The 26,122-nt window shown below is 36.2% G+C and overlaps 2 protein-coding genes across 8 annotated transcripts in view; one reads left to right on the top strand and one right to left on the bottom strand.

Annotated features, from left to right (window-relative positions):
• Nucleotides 1–5,266, bottom strand: part of LOC125264263 (transcription factor 25-like) — a 71,821-nt gene extending 66,555 nt beyond the window's left edge. Inside the window, exon 1 of one of the 4 annotated variants that reach the window (XM_048183477.1) lies at nucleotides 4,803–5,266. In XM_048183477.1, the coding sequence (XP_048039434.1) occupies nucleotides 4,803–5,024 (222 nt within the window). In that variant the 5' untranslated portion in view covers nucleotides 5,025–5,266. Of the gene's footprint in view, nucleotides 1–1,172; nucleotides 1,962–4,802 lie in introns of those variants that run through there. The other 3 variants (XM_048183478.1, XM_048183479.1, XM_048183480.1) reach the window with 3 other exon arrangements.
• An 8,609-nt stretch (nucleotides 5,267–13,875) lies between these two features.
• Nucleotides 13,876–25,612, top strand: LOC125264262. 4 transcript variants are annotated; one of them, XR_007184043.1, is made up of 9 exons: nucleotides 13,876–14,127; nucleotides 14,561–14,645; nucleotides 15,194–15,321; nucleotides 16,548–16,621; nucleotides 20,514–21,589; nucleotides 21,869–22,024; nucleotides 22,433–22,528; nucleotides 24,403–24,783; nucleotides 25,473–25,612. XR_007184043.1 is itself a non-coding variant. In XM_048183474.1 (7 exons), the coding sequence occupies exons 4-7, from the start codon at nucleotides 20,522–20,524 to the stop codon at nucleotides 24,721–24,723; spliced, it is 1,641 nt and encodes a 546-aa protein (XP_048039431.1). In that variant the 5' UTR covers nucleotides 13,877–14,127; nucleotides 14,561–14,645; nucleotides 16,548–16,621; nucleotides 20,514–20,521; the 3' UTR covers nucleotides 24,724–25,612. The 4 variants fall into 4 exon arrangements, 3 of the variants coding, with proteins under 3 accessions (XP_048039431.1, XP_048039433.1, XP_048039432.1); XM_048183474.1 differs by lacking the exon at nucleotides 15,194–15,321 and having other exon boundaries at nucleotides 13,877–14,127; nucleotides 24,403–25,612; XM_048183476.1 differs by lacking the exons at nucleotides 14,561–14,645; nucleotides 15,194–15,321 and having other exon boundaries at nucleotides 13,877–14,127; nucleotides 24,403–25,612.
• Nucleotides 25,613–26,122: the final 510 nt, after the last annotated feature.

The following is a 26,122-nucleotide window of genomic DNA, read 5'->3' as shown; positions in this document are numbered from 1 at the left end:
TAAAAATGTGACGATACCAGCATTTCCCCCTAGCACAGAGCGCTTACACTGATACATCCGGTACTTTTGACAATACTAGTGTGATACAGTTTTGCATGTATGTGAGACAAAGCGGCTTGTTTGTGTGAAGTGATCAGAGTGGCTCGATCGGTTCGCACTTCACAGTAAATGCTACTCATCTCGGCAAGCTTAGTTTGAGTCACTTATAACGTGCATTTGAAAAACATGTAATGACAATCATCTACAAACCTCATCCAACTTAAGAGAACATTTAAGTTTTTACACTTCATATCGTCAGTCGAGTGTTTAAAATAACCTTCTTAAAACATGCATAAAAAATGCATTTTCCCTTATAAATTCAAACACACTTTCACTTAAACCTTATGCTGCCCACACATGCTATCGGAAATTTCCTACTTCCCACTTCCCACTTCTGAATCTGTGATTACAAGCTTGTTGCTTTATTGTCAGGAAGAACAGGAATCATGGAGGACACCAGGTGTATTCTTGCCTATTTCTTGGGAAAAATCTTATTAAAGCCAAACTAAATGTAGCATCCCATTAATTGACAACCATATAAACAATTACCATGCTATCAATAGTCAGCTTGCTGATGATTTTCGCTGTGCATAACATACAATACGCTTCAAATGATTATTCATCTATGTAAATATGCACTACTTTAGAAACAAGACAAGGCGATGTACAACGTCGGCACCACAGGGGGCCCGGTCACCTCACCTCACTACACATGCACCCCCTCACCTCTGGTCAACCCCACCACCCAGCCCCAGAGTATTACGATATGGGGAGTGGATGGGTGTAGGCTGTCAAATACATGGGGTGCTTCTCATTTCTTATTTGTGCATCTTCGTTTCCTTTCCTCACGTCTCAGCTCCAACCCCCCATAGGATGTGAGAGGAGGATGCAAGGAAAGAAAATGACAACAGAGGAATTGAAGGAAAGATTAGTTTATTGGAATGTTCTTGATCACTTGAGCGTCACTTCAAAGTCACTTTAAAAATTGGGTTATTTAAAAAAAATCTGAATAAATATTAATAACGCAAGATGCCCCGTTAAAATATGTGAGATGTAAAGTGTATTTAAACTGCAAAAGTAAAGCATACATTTAAATTATTGTGACAGATAAGAAGGGGGAGGAGAATGTATACTCGCGTCAGGTTTCTCGACGAGCAAGACTTCCGGAAAGGATACACGTGTGTATCCTCACTCATAGCTCCTCGGGAAGCTTCCTCACTCCTTGTTCCTCACCTCCTTGCAGTGCAATTAGAGAATTGAGATGTCCCTCAAGAAGGTTTGATTGGTTTCCGGGTCACAGAATGGAGGATGTAGGAGCGAGGAAACAAGGAAGCATCAATTTGAGTATTGAGAAGCACCCATGGATTAAAAAACAAATAGTTTGCATTTCTAATCGTTCACAGCAAAAATATTTTTTCATTCAGGATCCAAAGCGAAATAAGAATGGAATAGCATTCACTTTATAATGAATTATAATAATCTTTGCGAAATATCTAATAATCTTTGAAAATAACAATAAAAGTCAATCACTGATTTTTTTTCCAGAGACAGATGCAGTTGTAACCTAAACTTATTATTTGTGTAGCTATTTAACATTTTTAAATGGTCTACAGCAACAGAGCCATCAACACAGGAGTGTGGCCGGCATGCCTTCAATTGCAGATGCCATCTTTAGTCTAGTCAAGTCATCTTCATTTATATAGCGCTTTTCACAGTACATATTATTTCAAAGCAGCTTCACAGTGACAATAGTGAAATTCTTATCGAGCTAAAGCTGGTTTTTGATTGAAGCACTTCAGTTGTAAAAATTGTTTATTACTTTAGGGGCCGCTTAAATTACACATTTCCTACTGGAAACTGAATACCTTTAATGCATTCTTGCATTCATTTACGTGTTTAGTCTATAGGTTTGCGTGTTTGAGCATGTTTAAAAAAAAAAAAAAAAAAAAAAAAAAAAAAAAAAAAAAGTGATATTTGCCAAATTACTTTACTGATCCGCATAAAACAGAAAAATTAGTTGTGTCAGAGTGTGTCTGCTTCTCGAACAGTGATAGGAAGACTGTTCCAAAGTTTAGGTGCTAAATAGGAAAAGGATCTACCCCCTGCAGTTTATTTTGATATTCTAGGTATTATCAACTGTCCAGAATTCTGAGATCGCAATACATGTGAAGGACTATAATGCATTAAGAGCTCGCTCAGGTACTGGGGAGCTAAACCATTTAGTGCTTTATAGGCAAGTAGTAAGATTTTAAAATCTATATGATGTTTAATAGGGAGCCAATGCAGTGTTGACAGAACCAATTTTTCCATTTTTTTTGTATTCGCAATGTTGTTTAGTACAGCACCAAATTTAATAGGCTATTTATTTTCAAACTTAATCATTTTTATATTTTAATATGGACTACAACATGCCCTATAATGATTCAAAATGTTCTGATTATTTGTTATTGTTCAGTAAAACTTAGTGAAACAGGGCTTCATTAAGCCGAGTTCAGACTGCACGATTTTAGCCCCGATTTTGGCTCGCCGACAGGTTTTGAGAAATCGCCGACAAATGCCCGAAATCACAGGCAAATCGGTGCTCGTTCACGCGAGTGACAATCACGCAGTGTGAATGAGCAAAGACGCGATCTGAGAGAATCGCCGACGAGTCGCCGACACCCGTGAGATATTTGGCATGCTAAATATCTGGACCTGTCGGCGATTCAAAATCCTGCTGTGTGAAAAGTGTTCTGACTGAAAACTACATCGGCGATGACCGACAGCCAATGAGAGAGCAAGATACAGAGCAGCGGGGAGTTCGGGGAGAAGTTATAGACCACAATATCAGCAAGCATGGCTTCGTTTCAGATAAACATTACAATTATATAAAACAAAAACAAAGCACAAACATTTGCTTGACCATCCGCAACAGCAGCACATTGAAAAGTTATGTATTTAGTTCCAACTCTCGTTGCAGAACACACAATCCACAGTCTCCCCAACCATATCCTCCTCCATATTCTTCTTTTATTTATGTTGTTTTCGCTGCAAATCAGCGCACATGCAATTCATATTTCAAGCTTCTTGCGGACTACTATTTTTAATAATAATCCCACCGTGTGTCTCAATCAGCTCCCTAGTTCAGCAGTCAGGGCACTGATCAGGGTATCAGCCGCATTCACTTTCATTATATACTGATTCACGACCTAGGGAGCTAGGGAGCTGATTGAAACGCAGGACCAGTCTCACGTGAGAACTCCGGTCTTGAACGCGTGATATCGCGTTGTTTCCTTGTCACGTCTCGCGTGTGTTTGGTTGTGAAACGTAGTTTGCGTGCCAGACAGAGTTGTCGGCGATTCTTCCTAAGTCATGCAGTTTGAAACCCTCTGTCGCCGATCCATCGTGCAGTTTGAACACAGCAGCGACTGAATGCTGGCCAAGATAGTCATGCAGTGTGAAAAGAACAGTGACCCGACTACTTTGAAAATCGTGCAGTCTGAACTCGGGTTTAGTTAACACGTTAATTTGTTATTACCAAACTGCCAATGAAAAATGCTTTTATTTTATAGCATTTAAAATAGCATATATTAATCTTAATGTTAATTTTTAGTTAATGTTTAATAACATTACTAAATACAAAAGTTGTATTTAATGGACCTAAAACTAACAATGATCAGTTATATTTTTTTAACTAACATAAACAAAAAAATAATACCTTCTGTAGCAAAATTAGCTGTTGCTCATTCTTAATCTTAGTTAATGCATTAACTAACGTTAAATAATGAGACCTTGTTGTAAAGTGCTACCTGTTTTTCATTACAATTCTTTTGCACTTTAATCTGTTTGAAACATTTTACTTTAGAATTTGTGTATTGTTATTGTATTTAAATGTTCAGTTATTTTTGTTAAAAGAAAGAGTTCTTAAACCTGATATAGTATGACAACACTTTTTTTGCAACTTATTTCAATACCGTGATAAAAGCTTAAGCAATTATCACAACATGTAAATTTGATACCATCACATGCCTAGACACAGCTGTTGTCATCTGTACAAAGAAAACACTTTGTACATTGTTGTTATGTAAATGAACCCTTCACTGCAAGCATAGCTGTCAATCATGAGGTTACACCCCATTTTATAGCATCAAAAATAACTAACAAAAACCAAACTTATTGGAAAAACGAACACTTGAACACACGTCAGCGTGATGATAACTACCTAAAATTACAGAAACCATCTTTGGAAAATGGAATATTTTAAAATATTTTAAGTGTCATTTGATTTTTTTTGTTTGGCTTGAGAACTTGAACAACACTGCAGGCATCCACCAAGGGGCGATCAAAATTCTTTAACCTCACTTTTCAGGACTTGTGTGGCACACTTGGAAAAAATTTATGAAGAACACCAGTCACAGCAGCAATCTTAACCAGGGTTTAAAGTTTGTGGCCCGCCCATCTCGAAAATTAAAATTATCCCCGAACTTCCCGGTGGTAAATACGACTTGAGAGGGCGTTGTTGACCAATTTTTAACTAGGAAACTCATGTACAATACGTTGAAGTTTCACGTTATTTGTGAACTACAAGCATGAAGCAATATGTGTTGACAAAAACTAAATCATACACCTCTTCATAATTACTATGGTATTTTGGATATTTACCTTATGGTACCAAGCAGCTTTTAGACTAATATCCTGGTAGTACCATGCCTGATTAAAGTACCATGTAAATATCATGTAACGTTATAGTAATCATTCAATACAGTATCAAAGTATCAAAGTACCATAGTAATATCTGATCCCACCTCTGCACCATGACAGACACACATGCCAGATGTTACCAGCTCAAATATGTTGCCGATTTTCTTCTGCTTATGGGCTGTTTGTGTGTTACTCTTCATCTGCTCGTCTTCATCTTTGTCATCTTCATCAGTAAGTTTGAGCGCGTGTAAAGCGGCCTGAGCGCGCTGCTCGCCCTTCAGCCTACGCAGAGCACGACTCGACATAATGGACGTCCAATCAACTGATCAGAAATCAAATAATAATCTCGCATCGAGCCTAAACGTCTCATAAACTTGCGGATGTTCAAGAGTAGATTCTATAGACATATAGGAAACACGCCACCTTAAACGGAAGTGGGTGTATTCAAAATAGCCGACCCGGATGTTTTTTTATACAGATGTGTCAAGGTGTCAACCATAGACATAAGCTGTGTCCGAAACCGCTCACTCGTTCACTCATTCACTATTCCCTATATAGGCCGAGTGCATGGCATTTGAGTGCACTATATCTGCATGGAGTGAACGAAATGAATTCGGACGCTGACGTATACACTGTGCGTCGGAGAGCTGGAGCTGTCGCAGAAACGGTTCGACGCGATTAAAATTTTATTTTACATGTTACTTACATTATGCAATAATGTTAATAACAATAACAATCATATAATGACTTTATTTTGTAATCATACATGACTCCGTGCCAGCTTTGTAGTTTCATCGATTGTATAATTGGTTTGTCATGCTTAATGTGTTCATAATCATTATACTATAAAATACTGCAAACAAAAATAAACACATTAACAAGTGTACATAATTTATTAGTACAATATTTATTAGTGCAGAGTTTGTTTTCTATCTCAATATCACCAACGTATAATGAGGGAAGGACTGCAGTAATTTTTGAGTAGGAAAGATTACATCTCATTAACATTTTTACACCCGAGGGTATTGCATTAATAACTGTAAAGAATTGCTTTGGATGACAGGCAAATCCATTTTTTAGAGTAAACGAATTATAATTTAACATATTACCAGTCTCATCCATTAAATCCAATATTGACCAAATATTTCGATTTACCCAATCCTCATAAAACAGGGATTTGTTTCTGTGCAAAATATATTTGTTATTCCATATAGGAGTATTATGGGGTGTAAAATTGTGTGTGTGCGCCAATTTCCAACATAATAAAACTTGTTGGTGGAATGCTGATAGCTTCACTGGAAGTTTGGGTAAATCATAGTCACATTTGAGAAGGAAGCGGATACCACCCACTTTACGAAACAACGCTGAAGGCACTGCATACCAAAAACTCTCAGTATTACCTAAAAACATTTGAAGCCACTTAAGTTTTAACAAAGTGTTCATAGTCTCAAATTCAATTACATTCAGTCCACCTTCTTCGTACCCTTTGATAATATCAGATTTTCTTATATAATGAGTTTTGTGCCTCCAAATAAAATTATAAATTTTTTGATTGCTTATTTTTATAATATCTGAAGAGGGAGCTAAAGAGAGAGCTGGATAGATCAGTCTAGATAGATATTCAACTTTAGATAGAAGAATTCTCACAAAATATAGATACATCTCTCTGTAACCAGCTATTCAAGATTCAAGGCTTTTTGTATTTTATTTTCAAAATTTTCTTTCATACTAATCTTCACATCTTTGTAAATAGAAATGCCTAGATATTTCACCGACTCTTTAACTGGAATGTTATACAAGGAAAAATCTTGAATTGGGTGTAGAGCCAAAAGTTCACATTTGTTTAGATTAAGTTGAAGGCCTGAAGCTTTACAAAAATAATTGATTAGAGAGATAGCTAAAGGAATTTGGTCTTTGTTTTGTAAAAATAATGTTGTATCATCTGCTAGCTGACTAATTGCTAAAGTTTTCCCAAATACATTTAATTTCTTCACAGATACATCATGATTAACCAGAGTGGACAGCATATCTACAGCTAAAATAAATAAAAGAGGGGACAATGGGCAACCCTGTCTTATTCCACGGCCAATCTGAAATCTTTGTGTAGTACCAAAAGGGAGAGAAACGGAGCTATTCATGTCTCTGTAAATCATTTTTATAACATTAATAAACCGTTCACCAAAGAAAAAAAAGAAAAAAAAAGAAAAGCATGCTCTATGATATCAAAGGCCTTTTTGAAAATCTAAAAATAAAATGAATCCATCATCGTCTATCAAGTGACTGTACTCCAACAAATCCATCACCAACCTTATATTATTATGAATAGATCTTCCTTTAAGAAAGCCTGATTGTGATTCGTTAATGAAATTATTAATGCCCACTTTTAATCTATTAACATATATATGTGTGAAAATTTTATAATCATTATTAAGCAATGTAATTGGACGAAAATTATCCATATATCTCATATCTTTATCTGGTTTAGGGATTAATGTAATCAGACCTTGATTCATAGTGGGGCCAAAGAAACCGTCTTCAATGGATTCAACAAAAGCATTATATAATAATATTCTGATATCATTCCAAAAGAATTTGTAAAAATTAGCTGTGAGGCCATCAGGGCCAGGAGATTTGTTTAATTTAAGGTTTTGAACCGCTGAGTCAAGTTCTTCAATATGCAAGTCGGCATCACAACAATCCCTCCAATCATCGTCAATACGTGGAATAAAGTTTATTATTTTATCGAAGAAATCATTACTCTTGTTTGGAGAGAAGTTGGAAGAATACAAGTCACTGTAGAATTGATAGATTTATTACTGATAGATTTATCTGATTAATGATTACTGATAGATTTACTGATAGATTTAGATATTACTTATTTATTGATAGATTTATTGATAGACTTACGTATTAGAGTAGGATCTGTGCATTCAGCGCCATTAATCATTAGTGAAAGGATTGAGTTACTTGATTGCTGTCTTTTTTTCTAATCTACAAAAGAAGTACTTTTTTCACCCTCTTCTATCCACTTAACTCTAGAGCGTATACAGGGAGTGCAGAATTATTAGGCAAGTTGATTTTCTGATCATATTTTTTTCCCAAGCACATTTTACCAATTCCAATCCACATCAATCTTAATAACTACTATTAATATTGTTTTTAATCATTTATAAGTGATATATAATTGTTCATGAAGGCTGGAAATGAAAAATGCCTTATATTCAGGTGTGCAGAATTATTAGGCAAGTTTTCTTTTACAGGCAAAATGAGCCAAAAAAGAGATTTAACTCAGACTGAAAAGTCAAAAATTATTAAATACTCATGAGAAGGACGCAATACTAATGCAATACTAGAAATTGCAAAGTTAAAGCATGACCAAGGGACAGCAAAATGCTCATTGGGTCAGCAGGGTCAGACAAAAACAGGTGGAAAAGAAAAGACACATGTTAACTGCAAAATAATTAAGAATTAAGGTGAAGAATTAAGTGTGAAACCATCAGGAACCCTTTAGTCTCCAGCGCCACCATTTTCCAGAGCTGTAACCTACCTGGAGTCTCCAGAAGTGCAAGGTGTTAGGATCTCAGAGACTTAGGTTAGCTAAAGAATCCTAAAAAATGACCTGCACTTGATAAGAATCACAAGCTGAAGTGTTATAAAATACATGAAGACTGGGTTTTAATAGGGCTTATAGACAGACAGCTTGAGAATGACTCCTGATGGACCAGCACCACATCCTCTTGTACCACTGTTTGAAGAATTTATCCAGAATCTGGCAGTAAGGTGTTTGAGTTCACTTTTAGTCCATCTCTTATCCTGAAATGTCTGTCTTGCAGAGATGGACTAAAAATGATCTTCCAAAACTTACTGCCAGATTCTGGAAGATAAATTCTTCATTTCCAGCCTTCATGAACAATTATATATCACTTATAAATGATTAAAAACAATATTAATAGTAGTTATTAAGATTGATGTGGATTGGAATTGGTAAAATGTGCTTGGGAAAAAAATATGATCAGAAAATCAACTTGCCTAATAATTCTGCACTCCCTGTATATGCACCTTTAGCTTTCTTAATGTAAAGATTGTCCAGTTCTAATTGTAGAGAGACCATTTTGCTTTTTCCAGTATCACTCAAAACACTTTCGCTACAACATTTATTAATCTCATTAATAATATTATGTTCCTGTTGTCTCCTTACTTTGGCAAGTATTTTACTACAATTAATAGATAATTTACGAATTTTAAATTTGAGGAACTCCCATCTGGCTTTATTAGAATTAAAACTACTACTGTTCTTAATTTCCAAAATTAAATATTTAACTTTATTACAGAATCTCTCATTATTAAGTAAATCAGAATTAAACTTCCAATATCCCTTAATCCTTGAAGTGTTATGATTTGGTTTGAATAACAGTGAAATGCACAATGGTCTGTCAAAGGTGCTGCTGAAATAGCGCAGTCTTTAACAAATAACTGTAAATTATCTGAAATAAGCCAATAGTCAATTCTTGATTTGCTGGAGGCATTGGGTTTTGACCAAGAGAACCGCCTGAGATTAGGATTGAGATATCTCCAGATATTTATCAGTTTAAGACTAATGCAAAATTGGGAAACCAAAGGATTTGGTCGAGAGGAAATACTTTTGGGTGGATGTCTATCATGTGTCTCTTCTGGTACAACATTAAAATCTCCACCTACAACAATATTATCTGTAAGGTAGATTCTTTTTAAGTCAGAGATTACAGAAGATTACATAAATTTTTATTATTTTGATTTAGTTTAACATTATTGTGGCCATAAACATTAACCAAAATGAAAAAAATATGTTCAATGTCTAAAACAACCACTAACCAATTAATGTCCACTTAGATCAGATCTGGATTATTTTCCCTGGACAGTTGTTAAATAAAATTGAAGTAGGCTACCTGCTGAGTGGGAGGAACCATGGCTAAACAACATCTTATCTCCCCACTGACTAGACCAAAAAGAAGTATCCGTTATGACAGAGTGACGACGTAACTGAACAGGTGTTATGAAATATTCGGTGTCTGAGATTTTCGGTGACACTGGGCGGAGCTTACATGAATATTTACGAGTTTCCTGTTTTGAGTTAAAGCGCCACTGAAAATGTTAGTGGACTGTCCTTGGATCACAGAACTGTTTTCTGTAGCGTGATTGTGTTTCCGCGTCGAATGAATTTATGATTCTTTTTTTATTAATAACGTTTATGTATGCTCAATAGTTTGTAGGTTACATTGTGTCGTGAGATATACTTTAGTAGTGATTACGGCCACTGGTGGTCTATCGTTAGGGAATGAGCCAACATCGAGTTTGTTTGTTTTAGTAGGCTACAACTGTTTTGATTTGATTTTAGTTCGTTTGAGAAGATAACTTGTATAAATGTATCTGTGGTTGCATAATAAAAGTTTCAGTTGTGATTGTGTCATTCCCTATTGCTTTCTCAGATAGCCTGCATAACTTTAACCAGACATTATTATTTTTAAAACACATTGAGAGTTAGATTTATGTTCCGTTTTGTTTTTGACTTGCATTAATTAATGTAAACCTTCTTTATCCTTTTTCTGCAAAACACACAATGCTCTCTATGAATAGAAACATGAGACAGTGATATTAGCTTCCCTGCAGCACTTTCACAAGGTTTTATTTTAATGCGCTTTCCACAACAATTAAAATGTTAAAATTGAATTACAAGTGGTTAAATTGATCAGCTACAAAACTAAAAGTTACTAATGCAGGTTTTATTTAAAAATATTTAGGGTATATGGAGAAGACAATTGTATGAGGAGTATGAGGAATATTATTGTTATGTGGATAATCAGACATATATACATACCACTGTGATTGTTCTGTCATTTCTTAATTGCTTGCTCAGTTGGTAAATATTTTTAAAGAGACTTTATTAAATCCTAAAGTTAAGTGTTATTTTTTTCATATTATTAGGAAACATTTTCAATCTTTTTCCCCACAAAATGATGCATTTCATTTACAAAAAAAAAAAAATTTAATGTGGAAAAAACATGAAGCACTGTGAATCAGGATTCAGTTTAACACAGTGTTGATATGAAACTATGGAACTAAAAGATCAAACCTGCAGTATATTCACAATGAAATGTATTAGTTCTATTCTACAAGCTTTCCATAACAATTAAAATTGTATTTATGTTAAATTAGCTGCTAAAATAATAGACCATGTAGTAATTTGCATATCTGTAAAATCAAAAATGAAAGTAAATAATGAGAGTAGTTTCACTTTGAATAAAAAAAGAGCAACTGATTCTGTGTTGGTATTTTATTCATAAATGAGAAGAAGTCACGACATATGACATATTTAATTAGCAAAAACACTTGTATTTAAACACACTTTACAAAGGGTCTTGGGATCCCAGACAAATAAAAGTTTGGTCTGCTCTTGTGATACCAGCCTTTGCTACTGACACATTCAATCTGAAATATATAATAAAATGACATTACAACAAACATGTATTATTAAAATTTTTAATACACTGTCATGTTCAAAGTGAAAAATAAAAGTGTCTGCTTTATCTGGTGTACAGGGATATTTATTGGCAAAAGTCCTATTTGGGAATGAAAGAATATTGGCTATAGATATTATATTAGTCATCACATGCGTAATTCACTGTGGCCTATTTGGATAATAAATAAACTATATATAAAGTACATTAACATGTTTTCTAGCATGTGTGCAATTTTTGAAACATATTTCATATAGAAATTCAAGTCTACCCAGATTAGAAGTGCTTCTGCAAACTAGGAAAATTTACTGCTGCCTTCACCACAGGAGTTTACAATTAATATTATTATGCTACCATACATTTTGGCAAATTTTCAAAACTATATGTTTAAAAGACTCAAGGTAATACAGAAATAGGCTACTTAAAACGCTATTGGCTCGTTTAGCGAATCCTAACGACACCCCTGGCGAATCCTTGGCTGTGTTCGTATCAAACATAGCTAACACATGACACGATATAACACAATATAGCTTATATATAAAATCGTGTGCATCAATAACAGTTAGAATATAAGCTTGACTTCGTTTAACGCTGAAACATATGCTAATTACCTTTAATGTAAGCCGAAGAGCGTGCACTATCATTTTCAGTGGCGCTTTAACTCAAAACAGGAAACTCTTGAATATTCATGTAAGCTCCGCCCAGTGTCACCGAAAATCTCAGACACCGAATATTTCATAACACCGGACCATATTTGTTGTAGCGACGTACCAAATAACGTTCTAGGGACGTAACTTTGTGATTCCCATATTCGTCGTGGCGACGTTATAGTGGTACATCTCTGTAACGTGAGGAGTACGTCTCAACGACCAAACTGGCACGTTGTAAAAACGTAACCGGATCGGCTCATATTAGTCGCAGCGACGTTCCAAATAACGTTCTAGGGACGTAACTTTGTGATTCCCATATTCGTCGTGGTGATGTTATAGCGGTACATAGCTGGAACGTGACAGTAACGTCTCAACTACCAAACTGGCACGTTGTAAAAACGTAACTGGATCGGCTCATATTAGTTGCAGGGACGTCCCGAATAACGTCCCAGCGACGTAACTTTGTGATTCCCAGATAAAGAAGTCAGATAAATCCCAACACATAGAAACTCTTACACTTAGATATTATCACATAGAGACTGAATAAATAAAAACAAAAAACTTCCAAACCCATTTAATGAAAAAAATTTAATTGATGTTCAACAAATAAAAAAATCGAGATAATAATGATAAACAAATGATAAAGCTTAGATTGTTAAATATTAGATCACTTTCTTCAAAAGCACTTATTGTAAATGATATTATCACAGACAATAATCTAGATATGCTGTGTTTGACAGAAACCTGGCTAAAACCGGACGACTACACTACTTTAAATGAGTCCAGCCCTCAAGGTTATGATTATCGACACAATCCTCGACAGAAAGGCAAAGGGGGAGGTGTTGCTGTAATTTATAGTAATATTTACAGTATTAGTCAAAAGTCTTTCAAATATAATTCCTTCGAAGTGATGGTGCTTTACGTAACATTATGTAAGCTGACATTTGTGCTGGCTACTGTATACAGGCCACCAGGACACCATACAGACTTTATTAAAGAATTTGCTGATTTTCTATCAGAGTTAGTACTAGCTGCAGATAAAGTCCTTGTTGTTGGTGATTTTAATATCCATGTAGATAATAAAAAAGACTCATTGGGATTGGCATTTACAGACATTCTAAACTCTATTGGTGTTAGACAACACGTGTCGGGACCCACTCATTGTCGTAATCATACTTTAGATCTAATATTGTCACATGGAATCGATATTGATGCCGTTGAAATTCTGCAGCAGAGTGACGACATCTCAGATCATTATCTAGTCTCGTGTATATTACATTTGGTGAAAGCAGCTAAACTGCCTCCCCGCCATAAATATGGTAGAACCATCACTTCTACCACTAAAGATCGCTTTATAAATAATCTTCCTGATCAGTTTCATCGCCTTAGCATACCATACAGCTTAGAAGACCTTGATGTTGCAACAGAAACTATTGCCTCTGTCTTTTCCAGCACATTAGATTCAGTTGCTCCTTTGCGTTTAAAAAAGATTAAGGAATTTAATCCAATGCCATGGTACAATGAGCACACTCGGGCCCTAAAAACTGCAGCAAGAAAAATGGAGCGTAGCTGGAAGAAAACAAAACTAGAAGTATTTCGCATTTCGTGGAGAGAGAAAATGATTGAGTACAGAAAGGCCTTAAAAACTGCTAGATCTGCCTATTTTTCAAAACTCTTAGAAGAAAATAAACACAACCCTAGGTATTTGTTTGATACAGTGGCTAAATTAACAAGAAATGAACTTCTGATGTTTCCAAAGAGCACAGCAGTAATGACTTTATGAACTTCTTTACTTGCAAGATTGATAATATTAGAGAGAAAATTATAACCATGCAACCGTCTACTACAGTATCGTGTCAGACCTTGCATTGTAGTGTCCCTGAGGAAAAATTCATTTCATTTAATGCTTTAGGAGAGGAAGAATTGTCTAAACTTGTTAAATCATCAAAATCAACAACACACTGAAAAAAATGATTCTGACCCCTTGTAAATGTTACATGTTTTTATCTGGTTAATTTCACTGATTTTAATGTGTTATTTAATCCTACTTATTTTTTATTACTAATTTTCAAATCCACTGCCCTTGTTTAAAACAAGTTAATTTCATTCAATTAAAAGTAATTAGAAAAAAATACGTTTCATTTAATTTCCATATACTGTCCGGTCTGCGCATGTGCAGACACATTTTTTTCTGAAGGCGCCAAGGCTTGGGGGATTGAACGTGATGCACTCGTTTGAATGCTGCATCCAGCTCTGCATTTTCGGTAAGTAAGCAATATATAATCATTGGTGTGTTATATTTGTTACTTAAACAGGGTTCTGTTTACACTTTAAAACATTTTATAGAAAAAAAATGTGTTTAGCTAATGCTAAGTTTGTGTGTTTTTTATATAAATTACTTTAGCTAAGGTTTCAGCGACTAGCTTAACCACGTGAGTTGTGTAAGGTTAGTAAGTTAACTTAGCTTAAGTGTTAAATGCTTGGTGAATTCAGTGTTTGTCTTGACTTATTTATTAGTTTGTGGAAGCCGAATAAAAGCAAAACAGTTTTACGAATGTTAACGTTAATTGTAGCTGTAACTAATTTTCAAATTCACTGCCCTTGTTTAAAACAAGTTAATTTCATTCAATTAAAAGTAATTAGAAAAAAATACGTTTCATTTAATTTCCATATACTGTCCGGTCTGCGCATGTGCAGACACATTTTTTTCTGAAGGCGCCAAGGCTTTGGGGATTGAACGTGATGCACTCGTTTGAATGCTGCATCCAGCTCTGCATTTTCGGTAAGCAATATATAATCATTGGTGTGTTATATTTGTTACTTAAACAGTGTTTAGCTAATGCTAAGTTTGTGTGTTTTTTTTATATAAATTACATTAGATAAGGTTCAGCGACTAGCTTAACCACGTGAGTTGTGTAAGGTTAGTAAGTTAACTTAGCTTAAGTGTTAAATGCTTGGTGAATTCAGTGTTTGTCTTGACTTATTTATTAGTTTGTGGAAGCCGAATAAAAGCAAAACAGTTTTACGAATGTTAACGTTAATTGTAGCTGCACCTTCCTTGCTGTCTAGGCTTGTACGTTACGTTAGACTGGCCAAGCCTAACATTACATTAACGTTATTCCTGACTGGCTGTAAGCATGTTTTCTAATTTTGTCAATGTGTTAACATTAGGACAAAATACACCTGTGAAATCATGTTGGTAAAAGGTGGTTAATGTGCACTGACGGCAAGAATTTATGTTTCTACATAATCATAATGGCAGGCCTAGGTAACGTTGGGTGCCTGAATTTACCGTTTCTTTAAAAGTTTGTATTTTTTTCACACCTGTAGACCCGCCCCTACTCTGCCGCTCCGACCGACCGTGACATTTTTCAAGGCCTGTCACTCCACTTGCGCAAACCTAACCAACGAATGCAACGAACACTAGCCAATCAGAGGCAGGTCTTCGCGGAATGCGGGTAGGAAAAAAAAAAAACAAGCTTCTCTTTCGTGGTAGCGGCATGGGTAGCAGTCCTCGTGGACGGTATCCGACTCGCCTTATCAGAGCTTAAAACGTAAAGGTGGGGCTGAAAGTACATGTAGTAGAAGCATGCAAATGTTTCATAACTAAATAGCAGGAGATTTGCAGATGACACGAGAGGACCAGCTAGTACGACCACAGCCGATAGTCCAGTGAAAGACCAGTTAACCTGAAGTGGTAGGCAGAAGACGACAGGGATAAGAATGTGGGTTTAGCTAGCAGGTTGATGTTGTTCAACTTTGTTTCTGCTCTAAACACAAAGACCAATTATGTTGGCACTGCATTTATTGCTCCCAATTTCAAACTAATACTTTTAGTATAGAAGTGGAACATGAAAAATACAAATATTAATAGTTAGTGATATGGCATGAAGACAGAAAAAATAATTAATTAATTTTAATTAAATTAACAAATTAATTAAATTTACAAAACTAAGAGCTGGCAGGGGTCTTGACTTGTTGACTCAGTTATATCTCACAATGTACTTAGTAGTTGTAGGCTTGTGGACTGCATTGTGAAGAGATTTTTCTGTTTCTGATTTCACAAACAGTTTATAAAAAATCGCCATATAATATGATCTGACACGATGTAAATAACCTTACACAATTATTTATTCTAAAACATTGTACAGGTGTTTATATTTCATGCATTGTTGTACAAACAATGGTAGTTAATTTAAGAAACCAAATCTATTTTGTACTTAATTCACACAATTTCCAGAAACTTCAATATACCCCTCTTGTTTCATATAATTTCCTGTCTGTATGCTTAGAGCATCTAAAGCTTTGAAAGCATTATTTTCTGATGTCATTTCTAAATGCTCTTAAGTAATTTATAAGAGGAATAACACGCTTGCAAGAAAATAGTCCCGCTGTGAATAAATAAGTTGATAATTAAAATAATCTTTCCTGAAAATGAAGTCCATGTCTGTCTGTCCACTTCCACCCTCTTAATCTGCCATTTGTTGGATATTTTTTTATAGTAATAAGGTATTATTAAATTTTGGACTTGGACAGAAATTAGGTTGTAGTGATCTGATTTGAGTCGTGGGCTTTAACATGTTTTGTGCTGACACAAGTTTGTGATTATTGGACAATTACTTTTTTCCTCAACATGCTTACAATTTATCTTTTTAATCCCTGCTCATTTTTATTTCTGTTGCAGGTTATTCTCATATCTGATTGTCTTGGTGTGATGTGGACCAAAACCTAATTCTTTGGGGAGCTCATATTGTTTTGGTAAGTGCATTTAACATGCATCTTAACAGCTATACTGATCACAGCAGTGATGCTACGGAGAAAGCTAAAAATGTTCTGCAACTGTGTGGTATACATTTTGTTCTTTATTTATGGGGGGGATCTCAACGCTGGTACTTTATCATCATATAATTCATAGAGAAGTGCTGCTATAAAAGTACCAGTACACAGACATTTTCTTCATGTCTAGCTTCCTGCTAGGCGTGCTTGTGTGTATTTGTTCTTTCTATAACAGTAATTACTAACAGCAGTGCAAAGTAAATCTGCCACTGATACACTGTTACTCTTAGGGCGTACTCACACTAGGCCCGGTTGCCTTGTACCGTGCCCAAGCACGATTGTCCCCCCACGGTTATGCTTTCCTTGTCTAGGAAACACTGCACTCTTTTGAGAAAAGCGCTCTCTCTCGCACGGCACAGTGGAGTTTATGTGCGAGTTCCGTGCTGAGTGTGAGTACGCCCTTAATCTGTTGAGTAAAGCTTCTGTTTGCTTAATATGAGATTCCGTGGCCCAAACTAAGTCACAAAAAACTATACATTTAGTTGTCTTTACAGAGCATAGCTTTATGTAATCAAAGTTGAAGCGGATCACCATGCCCCGGATGTGACTGTTATGACACCATCACTAATGTTTGATTTTTGTCCCCTTTTCTCTCTTTGTGGTTTCTCTAGTTTATGTGGCAGTGTAAAGACTGTGGTGCGGAAGTGTCTAGGCGATCAGAAATTCTTAAACATTACAGACTAAAACATAGTCATTTTGGGCGTGGCCATCATATTAAGTGTATATACCCTAATTGTCCATGCGTATTTACGACTTGGAATTCACTTTTGTCACATTTGTCAAGGAATCACGAAAATACCTTAAAGCACTCTGACATATTTACTTCATTTTCCTGTCATTTATGTGGCTGTAGTGAACTTGGAACAGAACATGATTATTTTGTGCACATAGGCCATCATCTGAAAAACAATGAGACAGTCACATGTATGTTTAAAGGCTGTGAATACACATCCAATGTATACAGCACCTTCAAGTCGCATAAAAGTCGGAAGCACAGCTTACATACGTTGAGAGATTTTAAGCATGGTGTAGTCCAGGGAACTAGTGTAGCTGAAACTGAAGAGCCTGGTGTTTCAGACAGTGAAGAATTCTGTAATGAAAGTCAGTCTGATGACATTGATTTAGATAAGTCAAAGGATCAGCCAGAGATAATAGAACAAAAAATTGCTGCAGTGTTATTAAAGCTGGAAAATATTTTTCATGTGCCAAGTGCTGCAATTGATGAATTGCTGGAAGAATTTCAATATTTGTTGAGCACAGCATCTTTGTGTAGTACAAGAAATGTGATACATGACACACTGAATAGTTACAACCTGCAAATTGACAAGTCAGTCATTGACGAACTTGCATCGGCCCTGTGTACATCTAATCCGGTCTATAAGTCAATTGGCAAAGGTTGTCCTTTGGCAACATCCTTTAAGCGCAAAAAATACTACAGAGACAATTTTCAAGTTGTGGAACCCATAGAATATATCTTGGATGACAAAGATAAAAGAACGCTGCAGTATGTTCCACTATTAAAGTTTTTACAGCAGCTTTTTACTAATGGTCACATTCTTAACAAAGCATTAGATAATCACCTCATATCAGAGGGCAGAGGAGAAGTGAAATACGAGTCTTTTCGAGATGGTCAGTTTTTCAAGGATAACCATTTTTTGTCAGAAGGTGAGGTGCGAGTGTTGTTGAATTTTTATGTGGATGATTTCGAAATTTGTAATCCACTTGGCACATCTCGTAAAAAGCACAAGATCTGTGGCGTTTACTGGACTCTCAGCAATTTACCACCAGGTTGTCATTCTTCATTGTCTTCAATTTATTTGGCCTTACTCTGCAGATCTGATGATGTGAGGAAATATGGCTATGAAAAGGTACTAGAGCCCTTGTTGAGGGATCTTGCCATTTTGGAAAGTCAAGGTATTTTTATTGCTCAGCTTGGAGATTTTGTTAAAGGCACAATACAGTGTGTTGTAGCAGACAATTTGGGGGCACATGGAATTGCTGGATTTATTGAAAGTTTTGCAGGTGAATACATTTGCCGCTTTTGTGTGGCAAAAAAGTCGGAAATTCAGGAGAGCGAAGTGAGTTCAGGGACATTTACTCTCCGAAGCAAAGAGATGCATGAAATGCATGTTAGATCAGCACAGGACAATGCACAACCTTGTTACGGTGTTAAAAGGAAGTGTGTTTTCTCTTCATATCTTTCTCATTTTAATGTCTGCACAGGCTACCCTCCAGATGTTGCACATGACATCTTTGAAGGCATATTACCAGTTGAGTTGGCACACTGCCTCAACTTGTTAATTTCAAAAAAGTATTTCACACTTGACAAACTCAATGAGTCCATTCAGAAATTTCCTTACAAGTGGACAGACAAAAGTAATCGTCCTCATGCTATTCCCAGGACATTCATGCTGAAGAAAAGCATTGGAGGAAATGCGCATGAAAATTGGTGTCTTTTGCGATTGCTTCCGCTTTTGATTGGACATTTGGTGCCCCCAGATGAACCTGCCTGGCAGGTCATTTTGGACCTTAAAGATATCGTTGAGCTAGTTGTTGCACCAGTGCACACAACACAATCCATTGCTTTCCTTGAAGCCAAGATTTGTGACCATAGAGCTAGGTTACAAGAGGTTTTTCCTGGTCTAAACCTGTTGCCGAAACATCATTTTGTGGAACATTATCCACAGATGATCAGATTTTTTGGTCCACTAGTTGGGTTGTGGACAATGAGGTTTGAGGCGAAACACAGTTTTTTTAAGCAGGTGGTCCGTCACACACGCTGCTTTAAAAACGTACTCTTGTCCATGGCGGTGAAGCATCAGTTCATGATTGCTTATAACTTGGCGTCAACCACAACCGAAACTTCTAGCTTGACTGTCTCAGCTGTCTCAACTGTCTCTGTTGACATTTTGCATCAGGATGTGCAGAAGGTTCTGCAGTTGGAATACCCTGATATTACTCACATTCAACTCACAAAGAATGCGTCTGTTAATGGAGTTAACTACAGAGAAGGTATGGTTGTTGTTCATGGCTCTGTAGGTGGCTTACCAGAGTTTGCAGAGGTTATCCAGATGGTTGTAGTGGAGAAAAGCTTGAGCTTTATTGTTAAAAAGCTTGATGCATGGTATAGGGAGCATTTTAGGGCATTTGAGTTATGTCCCACTTCAGAAGTCTCCCTCATTCAACTTGGTGCCTTGTTGGACCAGTACCCCTTGGCAGATTACAGGATTGGAGGCCGGCGAATGGTGACACTTAAACGATTCATACAGATACAAGGTTGGATTATGGTAGTTCGTGTTGTGTTCATACGCTGCATGAGTTCATACACTAATACACTAAATATGGTAACAAGAGGGCAGCCTAACATTTCTTACAGGAGGAATAATTTTGTTTTTAGTAATGATAGAAAGAATTTTCTTAGGGAAATCCAATCTAATCATCTGACATCTCCCTGTACTAAACTACCCTCATGTTGCCATTATATAAATGTACATGTTAAGGAAAACATTTGTGACTAAAATAATACAAATTAGTGTTCAAATCTGTCAGTTTAAATATATCATGTTCAAAGGAAGAACTACCACACAACCACAAACAAAGAAAAAAATATCTCAGTGTTCTTCATTCCACGCAAAGAAAGTAACGGTAAAAATTCATTGTGTTTTCAAGTGCAGAATAACATTACAGATTGGAATTGTATGGTGGTATGTTCCTGCTCTGGTTCGGTTCATAAAAAGTTATACCTAAGTAACAATAGTACGAAATTCTGATTTACCTTTTTTTTTTTTTTTTTTTTTTTTTTTTTAACAATTAGATTGAAGAATGGCACAGCATCTGAAGTTGAGAGTCATTGTGGGCGACGATGACTATAGAAGACTTGATCTCCATTCAGGAATGCCAGAAACTTTGGCAGAGTTCCACAATACAATTTGCCAAGCATTTGGAATTGAAACAGACTTTCGTATTCAATTCATGGATCCTGACTTCAACAATGATTTCATGAATGTTACATCAGTACAAGACATAAAGGACAGAAGTACAATCAAGTTGGTGTACATGGCAACCCTAACTCTAACCCCCCTAAATGATGTGGGTTTGAGTCCATCTTCTGTAATGCAGAATGCTCCCAGCACTTCTGGATCATCTGGAGCACCAGTGAGCAACCAAACATCTCCCATTTCCTCACAGGCCTCATTGTCCACAACAGACTCGGATGACACCATCATTCTGCCACATTCAGACAATGAATTGAGATCACGTGCATGGCCACGTGAATTCCCCATTCCTCACTTTCCATACAATGTAGAGGTGCAGCTTCAACGTGGAAATGACCGCTTCAGAGAAACTGGCACTCAACTGAAGATTACTCCAGGGTTAAAGTCTGACATCTTAGAGAAGCTAGCCGAGGAGATCTTCCAGTATACAGCGTACCCACAAAATTACCAAATAGATGATGTAGCAGAGGCACTCATCAAAAAATTTCCCTGTTTGAAGGAACCATCTGCCACTGGTTACTATGGCTGGATGATTAGCCTAAAATATAAAATGGCTAATTACAGAACAAAGATGCGAACAATTGGCTTTCCAGAAGTGACTGTAAATGCTTTGAAAAACAAACGTAGTGATGACTGCCTCCCAGCCAAAAATGTAAAGAAGCCTAAAAAGGCTGAAGTCAACTTTTGTCCTTCACACCCTGCTGGTGAAACGGATGAAAGCTTAGAAAATGTCAGACTTGAAATGTTGAATGATGTCAGACAAAGAAACAGTGCATCATGTGTAAAAAAGAAGATGTCAAAAACATTCTCCTACAGAAGAAAAGAGGTAGTGCAGGAAAATCCAGCTGCCGGAGAGTTTAAAGCCAGGTGGCCTGCACTTTTTCACATTGATGAGGTAAGCACATGCTTGCTCCCAGGGTTTTTACATTGCACTTTGACCCATTGTAAATATAAAAAAATATTAGCAAGGTTTAAATAAGGATGCAGGCTGCTGGTCCAGTTTTGATTTCTTGCCATTACCCTTGATTGATAGCAATACATCTGGCTAGAACACACTGTACACCTAATATAAGGAAATTAGAATATATCTATTTAATAGCTACAAAATATCATTACACCGATGGCTGATCACAGTGCTCTTTGTCTTCTGTTGTTTTTTTTGTGTGTGTAATAGATAAATGCTGAATTCCAGCGCATAACAACCGTCCCACTTGAAACAACCTTCATGGCTCAGTTGGACAGCCATTTACCCCAGCTGACATCTATTTTCAACAAAAAGGGAGGTGTTTCTGGCCAAAAACTAGCCAAACATCTGGCGATCTTGCAAGAGGTAAACATGTTTTTACATTTTAGTAGAAAATATCATATACACTGTGGAGAAACCTGAAATGTACCTGTCTAGTGCCAGCCTTGATTATTTGTAAGGGGCAAGGTTCCTAAGGCTACATCCACACTACTACATTTTTGTTTTAAAACGGAGACCTTTTGGTACATTTGCACCTACCATGCAGACTGAACTGTCACCCTATCACCCTACACATTCAGACCTGATATTTTATGAAAATTAAGTCACAATACACTAACATTCTTTAGCTAAAGAAGGCAGTCCATTTACAGAATGTATAATGAAGTCATTGTGTATATATTTTTGAGGTTACCACAGGTTTGAAATATTCTACAGTTTCAAGACATTTTTTATTATTTATTGTATTTTAATAGTTGTAATCCTTTTACACAGGCTACAAGTGACATCAATCTTAAAAGGGCAGCAGTCCTCAAGGCACTTTGCATCTACCTTGGTGAGGATGATGGACATCTCATTCGGGAGTATAAGGCAAGTCATTGTAATTGCATTTATCAATCAGATGTACTGTCTTGTATTATAAAATGTTTTAAGATCCTAATGTCACTAACCCACTAGTTAGAAGAAAATGAATTTAAAGGGGCATTCAACAAAAACAAACCCGATGCATAACAAAATCAGTGTGTTGACACCAAAACTATGGCAGCTGTAGTCCTATCACAGTCTACATGCTGTCGTGTTTTGGGGTCTAGAGCTATTATAGTGTGGAAGCCTGCTGTTTATTTAAATCAACTAATGCAAATTCTCTAGCCACTAAAGCATGTCACTACAGAGGATCATACTGGTGTTTTTATGTTTTAGCCCATTGATGACAAATGCATTAAAGGAGAACTCCGGTCAATTTTAACATTGAGCTCATTTTTTTGTAAATTTGGAGTGCTGTCAGTACAGAGAACCTGTTTTTTGGTCCACAGTAGTCGATTGTCGAGTTCAAGCGCATAGGTTTAGTTACCTATGATCACGCGCGTGATCTCGACAATCGACTACTGTGGACTTCAACCGAAAACAGGAAATAAATACAGGTATGTGCACTGGCTGAATTAACATCACTTTTATTCATATCTTTCACATCTGCTGCAGTCAGATTCACCCGTGTTCACTCTAAAGGAATTGCTCACATGGCTGGGCATTTGTAATGACACATCAAGGATGTTAAGAGGCTAAAAGCAGGTTTAAAACTTGCCCCATTGAAGTCAACAGGGTGCAAATTTTAAAAACAGGATAACACTGTGTAGGCAACACCGATTTCTGTCGTTGTTCTCTGTACTGACAGCACTCCAAATTTACAAAAAAATTAGCTCAATGTTAAAATTGACCGGAGTTCTTTAACATTACCACTGACCATTTTCCAAAGCATCAATTTTAAAAAAATTAATTTTAACCATATAAGTAGCCATAAGGTTGAGAATATTTGTATAAAAATCAACAATTTGCTGCACAAGTTTTCAAAGCAGGTACCATTTTCTAAACACACCCTGGTGCATTCAAGAACTCTGACATCCAGTAATTATTAACAGACTCTGACAAACTTTATGTTGAGGAAATGAAATCCTGCAGAGTAAAACAACATGGATGTTGTCACAGGATGATGTACATTTGTCTGTGTCTGGACTGGAGATTTTCAGTAATTGGCTAAAACATTTTAAACCATCAGTTTGGTTCTTGGAACAATAAGGCAGGCTTTATTCATTATTTTTCTTATTGTTCAATTAAAAGACCAAAACCAACAATGTGTTAGTCCATCTCTCAATCCATTCTGACTTCTGTCTCTGCTCCATTTGCAGAAAAGTTTGGATATTTTTCACAATGCCATAAAAACAAAAATCTGTGGTTTGTTAATTCACATTAGGGCTGGGCGATATATCGCATGCGATTGTCACGCGCATTTCGTCAGTAAAGCCAGTTCCCTGATTACCGCTAAATCGCCATCACTTGCTTTCAAATGCAGCGGCATTTAATAGACAGAGCCGTAGATCACTGACAAGCCACGCAATATCGCGTTCAATATCGCAGATGAATCGCCTTCGATAATGAACGCGATATTGCGTGGCTTTTCAGTGATCTACGGCTCTGTCTATTAAATGCCGCTTCATTTGAAAGCAAGTGATGGCGATTTAGCGGTAATCAGGGAACCGGCTTTACTGACGAAATGCGCGTGACGATCTCATGCGATATATCGCCCAGCCCTACTTCACATGAACCTTTATTTAACTGACAAAAATATTTTCAATAGTTTTACTGACCAGTGTAATTATATATTGTAAATATAAAGAAATTTAGAATTTTCAGGTCATTAAAATCTATTACATAAATTCATGTTTTTCTTATATTCTACAAATATACAGGACATCGAAGGAGATGACATCCAGAGAGACCTGCAGAATTCCACCATGGGCGTATATGTCATCAACAAGGAGGGTGGAGAAATTGGAGCACATGATGACATTGGCATTTATGTTGAAGGAGAAATCATTCTGGACAACATTGGATCTGTAGCCCAAGCATGTGCAATGATGCTGGGAGTCATCTATGTATTGAACATGGCTTACCCCAAAGAGCTGAAATACTCCTATGAATTCATTCAAAAAGTGCTCTTGAAAATGGATGGAGAAAGGCTTTCCCCCAAAGTCCTTGGACTAAAGAACAAAATCATTGCTGGACTGTAGGATTTCTTCAGCCGCTCTTGTGAACGCCGCTAAGCTGCATTTTTAAATCTGGTTTGGGAGGCGATAGAAAACATTTAGTATGATGTAAAATGCAGCCCTAGAAGATGTTTCAAACTGAAAACAAAGTGAGTGGTGGACTGTAATACATAGCCACTGGTGTGAACATTTAAAGTTGTCATTGGATTTTGTAGAATATTCACCTGAAATTAAAATTGCAATCCTGGAAATAAGCCAGGTTTCTATCCACACTCAGCACAAAATGTATCCATCCATCCATTAACGCCATATGAATATTAGAAGTTAAGCGCTTTGAGATAAACAGTTGGTGATGTCTGCGTCATTAAGGCATTGCATAAGAAGAGGACACAATGAGATGACGTCATTAAAAGAGCTCCAGTCAAAGTTCAAACGATGGAGAACCATGTGGAAAACATGGAATTATGACATTTCTTGTTAGTTTCATGTAAGAATGTTACAGCCTCCTCATTGCTCCACACAGATGTGATGTTTTCATTTGCCACTATTTTTATTATTCTCAGAGGAGCTTAAGCTTCAGTGGACATTTAAGTCACGTTTCATTTTATTCAGTAAGTGTTTCCATATTGATACACCAACTTTTTCACCTCAGCCAAGCATAAAATCTATTTTGTTATATTACATTCTTTTTTTCCTATTACAGTATTTTTTGAATGTAACTTTGCAGTTTTTTGTAATTTCAGCATCAAGTCCTCAGTGTGCACTGTGTTGCAGCTGTGGACAGTTCTTGTACTATAGTATTTTTTGTTCTGTATAGTACTGGTGTATTTTGTTATTTGTATATGTTGTGCTCTTGCAAATGGGTGGTAAAAGGCTTTCCTCCAAAGTTCTCCTGTGTGTGTATATATATATATATATATATATATATATATATATATATATATATATATATATATATATATATATATATATATATATATATATATATATATACAGCCACTATTGTGAACATTTAAAGCTGTACTAAGGATGTTTTGGAATATTGACTCAATGTAAGTTTGCAGTTTAATGTAATCTCACACAAGTTCCTCAGTGTTTGCTGTCTTCCAGCTAATCTGGTTCATTTGTTTTGTTTTTGTAACGAATGGTACAATGTATTTTATGTTAATGGATGATACTAGTGCATTTTGTTATAAGAAAGCAATTTGAGAAATGGTGACTTGAGTTACATTACTGGCATTCTTGTTTGAGAGAGCAAAAATATCTCTTGGATCAGAAAAATAAAGTTAGAGTTTAAAATATTGGGTTTGCTTTATTTGTCTGAATATTAATGAAAGATACAATAGATTAAAAAAAATATTGGATTAAACTTAATTTTAATATGTAGAAATTAAACGATTAAATTGATCTGGTTGCACAATTA

Source organism: Megalobrama amblycephala, linkage group LG3, assembly GCF_018812025.1.
Source record: "Megalobrama amblycephala isolate DHTTF-2021 linkage group LG3, ASM1881202v1, whole genome shotgun sequence".
Classification (NCBI taxonomy): Eukaryota; Metazoa; Chordata; class Actinopteri; order Cypriniformes; family Xenocyprididae; genus Megalobrama; species Megalobrama amblycephala.
This window is presented reverse-complemented; position numbering and strand designations above follow the sequence as displayed.

Coding starts and splice junctions, on each gene's coding strand:
- LOC125264262 (XM_048183476.1), top strand. CDS start 20,522: ATGGCACAGCATCTGAAGTTGAGAGTCATTGTGGGCGACGATGACTAT. Junction 21,590..21,868: donor CACTTTTTCACATTGATGAG/GTAAGCACATGC, acceptor TGTGTGTAATAG/ATAAATGCTGAATTCCAGCG. Junction 22,025..22,432: donor ATCTGGCGATCTTGCAAGAG/GTAAACATGTTT, acceptor CCTTTTACACAG/GCTACAAGTGACATCAATCT.